At 46.0% G+C, this 7,887-nt stretch overlaps 2 protein-coding genes across 2 annotated transcripts; one reads left to right on the top strand and one right to left on the bottom strand.

The window, feature by feature from the left end:
* Positions 1 to 1,867: 1,867 nt before the first annotated feature.
* RAC3 (ras-related C3 botulinum toxin substrate 3 (rho family, small GTP binding protein Rac3)) lies at positions 1,868 to 4,941 on the top strand. The gene is made up of 5 exons (XM_010293796.1): positions 1,868 to 1,965; positions 2,245 to 2,362; positions 2,996 to 3,058; positions 3,547 to 3,706; positions 3,822 to 4,941. The coding sequence occupies exons 1-5, from the start codon at positions 1,868 to 1,870 to the stop codon at positions 3,950 to 3,952; spliced, it is 570 nt and encodes a 189-aa protein (XP_010292098.1). The 3' UTR covers positions 3,953 to 4,941.
* Positions 4,920 to 7,883, bottom strand: DCXR (dicarbonyl/L-xylulose reductase; the record flags this gene model as incomplete). The annotated part of the gene is made up of 6 exons (XM_010293797.1): positions 4,920 to 5,230; positions 5,715 to 5,832; positions 5,925 to 5,989; positions 6,153 to 6,252; positions 6,577 to 6,619; positions 7,867 to 7,883. Coding segments are annotated over 6 exons (447 nt in total), but the record flags the coding sequence as incomplete, so codon positions are not given.
* Between the last annotated feature and the right edge of the window lie 4 nt (positions 7,884 to 7,887).

Below are 7,887 nucleotides of genomic sequence, written 5' to 3'. Positions count from 1 at the left end.
GCGGCCGTTACAGTCCTGCCCAGCGCGGCCCGCTCCCTCTTTAGTTCATAAACTTAGGTCTTCATCTCTTAACGCTCTTCAGTTTTGCATCTAGTGGTGCACTGCCTGGAAAACAAATGCCTTCTTTTCTTAGGTTTTAAATCTGTTTCCTCATTATTTTATTAGGTGTCTGTATTTCGCAATTTTTTCATGCAAGTGTGATTCATCACAAAGTCCTCCCTAAAAATCTTGATGTTCACAGGTTTCTTTCACATATCTTTTTGTTGTTTGTGTTCCAAGGTGAAATACATTGCTGTTTCTGATTTCACCATGTGCCTCTTCTCATCCTTCGTGCTCTTTTCTTTAAGCTTTTCCAGTATGCTTTTTTCTGAAAACACATCTGTATGCAAGATGCAGGCATGCAGTAGATTTATGGTGCTTTCTAACTTTTCCTAGGTTGTCCTGCATATTTTTCCTTATCATTCTTGTTTGCTTTTCTGATCACCACAGCAAGCACAAAGCTGAGATACGGAGAACTAAATGTGAACTGGTCTTAGGCAGGGACTGATCTTTCCACCTTCCCATGTATGCCACCCCCTCAAATACACATTTGGAGCAAGGCCTTCCAGATTCTAGCCTGTAGGGACTAAAGAGGTGAGCAGGAGAAAGAGCCACCCACCAAAACAGCACAGCTTTACTGTGGAGGGGAGAGCAACAACTAGGAGCACAGCATGTTGGAAATGGACTTCAGCTGAAGGTTTGCAGTCCGGTGTTTTGCTTTAAGACCAAACTGATAGTGCAGAGACTAAATGAACTTGGATACCAAAACACTTCAATCATAGATATGTGTGTTTGGTGAATTATGTGACTTCCCTGCTTGGTGGGAGAGAGGTCATGGCTCAGGAGGAAAACTCAGGCTGGTCAGTGTAGGTTCCTTAGACAACCTCCCTGTTTTCCAAGAGAGGGGACCTGATCCAGGGGGAAAAGCTGGGTGGATTACTGTAGTGGTTCTTGCTGTGCTTTGTGTAATCTTGGTGCAGGACTGTGGTATCTCCTGCAGTGTCTCGCTTACTCCTGAAGTAGAAGATACCTATCTCTTTTGGCTATTCAGCTTCACTCAGGCACCTAACAGACAGCTTTCCCTGGTACTCACGATCTGTTTCTCTGGAAGGCTGTCTGCAGTTCACAGCTTTCACAGTGATAAATAGATTGTTTACACTCCTCGTACTCCTCAGTTCTTATAACTATGCTTTTCCCTTATCCTACAGGGCTAACTAAAGTTCATATGCTTACGCTACTGCCAACCAAGCCCAACCCCTGCCAGCTGCCACCATGGGGTTGACCAATCCCACTTGCCTTCAGCAAAGCCCTGACCTGATATTTTCAGTGAGCTACACTGATGGCAAAATCTCTTTCCAAATTGACAGTGGTCAAATCTTAAAGTTATTTTTTGTTTGTGGATACGTATTTTTCTCCCCTTTGTATTTATTGACATTGAATTTCTGTATCTGAGGAGCTCAAATAATTCTTTGTTACGTGTTTTTTTTACCTCACTGTTTACCTGTTTTGCTAGATTATTATGGATGTGTTGAGCCCAGCACAGAACCCTAATCTATTCCCTCTCTCTTGGTTCTGGGAATAAATATTTTTTGCCTGGTGTTTTGCTGAAGCTGAATGGATGGGGAAAAGGAGAGAGGGAGAGAGCAGGGTTGGGTAAGTGCGTAGGCAACATGCACATAGTGAGTTCAGGCCTGGTCCATGACAGCTAGAGAATTCCAGCCTGCTACAGGTTTGTTTTCTCACGTGGTAACTTTTTACCTAACCTCTTCTTTTGGGTGGGGCAAGGGTGAGTTTTACTGCCTCGGTGCTTCCTGCTGTACCCTTCTTTATGCTCGTCTCTCTTATCCTCTGCAGAGCTGTAGGGAAGACCTGCTTGCTGATCAGTTATACCACAAATGCCTTTCCTGGAGAATACATCCCCACTGTGTGAGTAATGGCCTTTGGCTTCAGTTGTTTTTTGCTGTGTATGCACATGTGTGTAAAAGTTGGCTTTGTAGGTGCAGAGAAGGCTGTCCCAAATCAGACTATGAACTTCACAGACGAGGAGGATGCTGGTGGTATGGCTGTGTATGTGAGGAGGGCAGACTATCCCCACTGGAACTGTGTTGCAGTGTCCTCTCCTGATTCACTGCCCCTTTGGATTTCATATAAAGAGATGTGTGGGTCACAACAAGATTGTCACTGATGAGGACTCTTCCTTGGCAGGTTTGATAACTATTCTGCCAATGTTATGGTAGATGGAAAGCCAGTGAACCTAGGCCTCTGGGATACAGCAGGGCAAGAGGATTATGACCGACTGCGGCCTCTTTCCTATCCACAGACGGTGAGTTCTGGGCTTGGACTGGCTTGTAAATGCTCCCTCTTGGGGACAGATACGCTCCCAAGGACAGCCAGGCTTCTTTCCTTTGAGGAAAGTCTTAAGTTCCCGTAGCTGCAGCCATAATTCTGGTTGTTTAAGAAGTATCACAGCTGAATTTCTCCTAAGAGATTATCTATTCTAGTTCCTGATTCGTAATGGTGTTTGTTATGCGTGCCATAGGGAGGCTCATGTGAAAGGAATGGTGTGGGGCTGCTGTGCAGCTGAGCAACATTCCTTATTCCCATTCTCTTGGTGGCACAGCTCACTGTTGGGCTGCACCAGTAGTGTTTCCCTGGATGTAGCAATTCCTACATAGCCCCCCTGCCAGGGGTAAAGCTCATAGCGCTGTTAAGGTATTTGTGGCTGCAGGCCTTAACATGCAGAGCCCAGTATTGTAAAAGAAGATGAAATCACACACTCGAAGTCCATTCCTTCCCTCTCTGAATTAGTTTAGCACCCTTAACAGGGAAGAATTTCTTTGAGCCACAGTCCTTGCTTGTGGGAGGAAGTTGTCCTCTATAAGGCGCTCTCTCCCCACTCCTTCCATTATCGCTAGCTGTTTCCTTCTACATGGCTGACCCTCTTGTTTCCACACAGGATGTTTTCTTGATCTGCTTCTCCCTTGTGAGTCCAGCCTCCTTTGAGAATGTCAGAGCCAAGGTAAAGTATTCTTCTGGGCGAAACAGTGTAAGGGTGGAACCAGTGAGGTTCCCTGCCCCACCCAGTATCACACCTACAAGCCCAAAATTTCTAGCAGTCATGTTTTGAGAAGGCAAGGTCATAGTCTGCAGGTTTTAAGAGGGGCCTACTTTTTATTCATGACTTCTTTGGCTAAGTTTTTGCCTTTTTGAATCTGCATCTTAAAGAAGATAAGGGATGTCCTAGAAGCTAAAATGCAGTTAAGGGAAGCACTGTGTGCAGAGTTGTCTGGCACTGTCTGTCATGATTCCATGTCTCTGTGCCTTCATTATTACATCTGCACCAATCTCTTTCTGCAGAGCATGTTCAGACCTGTAGACAGAAGTATCTTGTTCAGGTGTTGCCACCATGTCATATAGTAGTAAAAACCTTGTTTCCAATACTGAATGCATCTTCATGGTTGCATCTACTGCTGTAGCTACTTTTCTTACCATGCCTCTCTGTTCCAGTGGTACCCTGAGGTCCGACACCATTGCCCAAATACACCTATCATCCTGGTGGGCACCAAGCTGGACTTGAGGGATGATAAGGACACCATTGAAAGGTTACGTGATAAGAAACTGGCCCCCATCACCTACCCGCAAGGTTTGGCCATGGCTCGGGAGATTGGTGAGTCATGTGCTGGATCATCTCCATGGCATTGAGCTTTTTAGTTTGGAGTGGGTGAGGGACAGTATGTCCTGGTAGGACTGGAGTGGTTGAGCTGGAGCTCTCTTTCCCCTAGGGTCGGTAAAGTACCTCGAGTGCTCTGCCCTGACGCAGCGGGGCTTGAAGACGGTCTTTGATGAAGCCATCCGGGCTGTGCTCTGCCCACCACCTGTGAAGAAGCCCGGCAAAAAGTGTACTGTGTTTTGAGGGCTGTGGCCTAGGTGCTGGCTCAGCATGTTGTTGTCCTCTGACAGATTGCATATTAGCTGGGTGTTTCTGGAGGGGGCTGGGATGTGTAGGGCCCTTCATCATGTACGAAGTCAGTGTTTTTAAATGTCTCTTTGATTTTACGTCAGTGTTGATGTGAAGGGGCAGCGGGGGCAGGAGACTGGCTGGGGGCTGTACAGCCCACAGGGGAGGTACAATGGGGAAGGCAGGGTAGCGCCTTGGGACAACAGGCTGTGTTGGCTTTCCTGAACTCCAAGCTGAAAGGGCTGAGACATCCATCCTGTCCTGGAAACACCTGGTTTCAACATGCAGGTGAAACAGGTGGTAAAGATCCTTGTGGGAGTGGGGAGAGAGCTAATATGAATGGTGCTGAATGACAGGAGCAGCTAGGAGATTGGTAATGTCTCCTTGCCCAGCCTACTGTGGCTAATAGTTAACAAATTGGTGCTCTAGCAGATAACATGGCTGGGACTGTTAAAGAAATCATAACCAGCCCCGGAAGGGGTCAGAGTAAATGAGGTATGAAGCTGAAGAACTAATCATTAGGTGCTTTATTGGGTACTAGCCAAACTCAGTGAGTGAAACAGCTCTGTGCAATCAATGCATTTGCCTTTTTGTGTGTGCACAGCCTAGGACAGCGTGCTGCTGCTCCCCCCTCTCAGTCTTTAGCAGGGCCTCGGCCTCCCCCCCCAACTCCAGTCTCTGCAGAGCAGGGCTGTGGTTGTTGCCTCTCTTTTGTTTTTTTTCTACTGAAGACAGCAAAGGAAGCAATGAGGAGTCTGCTGACTTCTTTCCCTTCCCACTGAAAGTGCAGCTGGGCTCTGTGGATTTGGATGGAACAGGGAGATCTTCTGAAGGATTGGGGGGGAGGGGAATAGGGTTGGAAGAAAGACAGGTCCAATTTCTAATCATCATGTAGAGTGACAAGATAAAACCTTATTTGGTGCAATAAACATTCTCCATGACGGCGTATGTGAGCTTTATTATATAGCAGCCTTCTAAAGGTAATTTTCTGCCTCACCTCATACAGGTTCCAACCCTGCTGCCCCTCTTCTCCAGCAAGACTGGGTCTGTGTCATTGTTTTCTATCCAGTTTACATCTATGCAGTACTAGTATGAAAATTAAGGCCAGGTGTGAAATGCAGGTGCCATCTTAGGAGACAAGGAATCCCCCATCAACCATCAGTGAGCTGCCAGTTGTCATAGCACTCTTATCACTCAGCAGGAAAAGAATGCTGTTCACCACATCATCCACCTCTGGAATCAAACACAGAGAACATCTGATGCACCCCGCCAAATTGTACTAGAAAAACAAGCATCCCAAAAGGTACGTCTTTGACCTCTACATTTAGTTGGAGCAGGGAAAAACCTCCAGCTGCAAACTGTACTTGATGCAGTATATAGGACTGTGGCTGAGAGCTGCACATCAAGAGGTCCTTGTTGTGATCAAATGATCCTTAGTTCACAGCAAGCCCCTATGCTCCCCTCCCAGTCATATTTATAAACAACAGAGTAAGTGTACTTCACTTGTCCTAAGATGAGAAGTTTGTAGAAGAGGGGAAATAAGAGCAATTCTCGCCCTGTCCTCATCAAATACTTAAGGAATTCAACAACAGCCATTCAGCAAAGTTGTGACTTTGCATACAAAAGAAGCAAGGTACCGATGGCTGTGATGTCAGTTAGAGGGAAGGCTTGGATACAACAAATGAGCCCAGCCTGGCAATAAATCTGCACCACTGACCTGCAAACTTTCCTAGTGGAATCCGATTAATCATGGCAGCCGATTTCTGAGGATCACTCCAGTTAATTCTCCCCATGTCGGTCATAACCACTGTGGGGTTCACAGTATTCACCCTAATCTAGGACCAAGAACAACAAACAATCTAACCAGACTGCTCTGAGAGGAAATGCTCAGGTTCAGCTTTCAGACTTTTCGTTCAGAAAGTTTTACCTTGTGGGGTCCCAGTTCCATTGCCATTACCTTGCTCAGCATATCCAAAGCACTTTTTGTGGCACCTTCAAGAGAAGGGAAAAACAGGAGGCCTTTAAGTGCATAGCACTTGGTCTAGAACACACAGAGGTATTTCACTGTCCAGAATTGGCAGCCAGCAGCTTGGTGGCTGTGGGTCTCCAGCTACTCAAAAATGAGAGGGGCACTGCTAAAGCTACACATACTTACAGTAAACGGCATGATCCTGCAGAGCACGCTGAGATGCCTGGCTAGAGACATTTACAATAGCACCTGGCATCCCCTGTGCAATCATCTGCCGAGCAACAATCTGGAGGGGGGGAGGATAAAAAAAAAAAATAAAAAGGATGCCAGAATCATAACATGAGAAATCATTATTTCATTCAGTAGGAATCTTGCTGGGCTATTACGGTAGCCAAAAGAGAAAAACATCTGGAGGAAGTCAGTCTTCACTGCCTTCCACTTCCAAGGAAAGAGAGTCAAAGAAAGAGTGAAGGAGCTGTGTGCGCAAATTGTCAGGTTAATTTTGGATTACAGTCCCTTTAGCCCCCACAGTGGACATTTATCTCTGCTACACAGAACAACTTAGTCACTGCTGGTCATGGAAACAACTGCAGTGACAATTCTTCCTCACCTGGGAAACATGAAGCACAGCCCGAAGATTCACATCAAGAGACCTACAAATAAATCAAATTTAAAAGTTCAGTGGTTGCAGCCCAGGCCGGAGAGTTGTTGTTTTGGGAGGCAGCAGAGCACAAGTGCTGCTGGTGTCTTGGAAACGCTGGTGATACTAGAACATGGCCAGAAATGCCAAGCTGACTGGCTAGCAAGAATGATTAGGCATGCTTTCAGCAATAAACTATTCATTGGATGTAAGCTATTTAGTGTGCAGGGGGAGGGTGCACTTGTGCAGCATCACATTTTGGGCAGGACTCTGATCTTTAGCACTACTAGTGTAGTTTCTCTATTAAACAGTGAGCTCTGGGCCTCAGCCAGTGACTCTTAGGTCAATCAAACTCTTCACGAGGCTTATAAAATAGCAAATCTGCTGTAAGATGGGTAGAAGCAGCTTTTCTTCTATTTGTAACTTAGTCCTCCCTTGGTCAGGTTTTACCTGCTAGTTCTGCAGAATGGCCTTAGTAGAAGCCATACATTTTATACTCTACTCACAAATGAATCCTCTATTATAGACCCACAACAGCCATTCTTAATGTAGGGACAAAGCATAACCCGACTTCTCAGAAGGAAGCAGACTCACCGTATCCTGTATCCTAAAACTTACCCCCAAGTGAAACTGTGCGTCTTTTGAGGAAAAAAAAGGTGTCATATTACTGCAGTAAGCAAATTTAATTTCCCACTGTGACAGTTTTATACTCCCTTACCTGGCTTTGTCTTCTCTGTATCTGAATTTTTTATCGACAACTGCCTTTCAGTTTAGCAGAGACTGAGTCGGAGCTAGACTTGAAGCTCTGAGCTCAATTAACAGCAAAAGGCACTCTTCTTTCCTGTGTAGGCTGGATGGTATGTGCAAACCAGCATCTAAGAAGTGAAATTGCAGGTTCTGGCTGCTGAGTGTGGAATAGCATCAGTGCTTTACTTGGTTTCCTTTTGATGTTTACAGGGTGAAAGGTGATTATGTAAAGTATTAGAACACAGTAAAGAGAAGAAAGCAGACATAAGCAGTAACAATCAACAAACGACTGAGAAAGTGAACGTTAGGTATTTCCAGAAGTGTGTGTGTCTAACTGGTGCCTATGCACCAGCTGCTTCCTTTTGTAAGAAACACCAGTTTCTCGAAAACTTTGCCACAATTTTTGACGCTGGCAGTTTTGCTAAGGCTTATCAGACAGCCCCTCTCCACCACGGGCCCAAAGCACGGCGAGGGCAGCAGGCAGGAGCAACCGCGGGCGGCCAAGGCACTCACCGCTCCAGGGCCGCCCGCGTT

This window comes from Phaethon lepturus, unplaced genomic scaffold (assembly GCF_000687285.1).
Source record: "Phaethon lepturus isolate BGI_N335 unplaced genomic scaffold, ASM68728v1 scaffold57638, whole genome shotgun sequence".
Classification (NCBI taxonomy): Eukaryota; Metazoa; Chordata; class Aves; order Phaethontiformes; family Phaethontidae; genus Phaethon; species Phaethon lepturus.
This window is presented reverse-complemented; position numbering and strand designations above follow the sequence as displayed.

Bases quoted from the DNA above. Each gene is read 5' to 3' on its own strand.
- RAC3 (XM_010293796.1), top strand. From the start codon at position 1,868: ATGCTCGTCTCTCTTATCCTCTGCAGAGCTGTAGGGAAGACCTGCTTG. The intron at 2,363-2,995 runs GTGAGTTCTGGG...GTTTCCACACAG, and splicing joins CTCTTTCCTATCCACAGACG to GATGTTTTCTTGATCTGCTT. The intron at 3,059-3,546 runs GTAAAGTATTCT...TCTCTGTTCCAG, and splicing joins TTGAGAATGTCAGAGCCAAG to TGGTACCCTGAGGTCCGACA.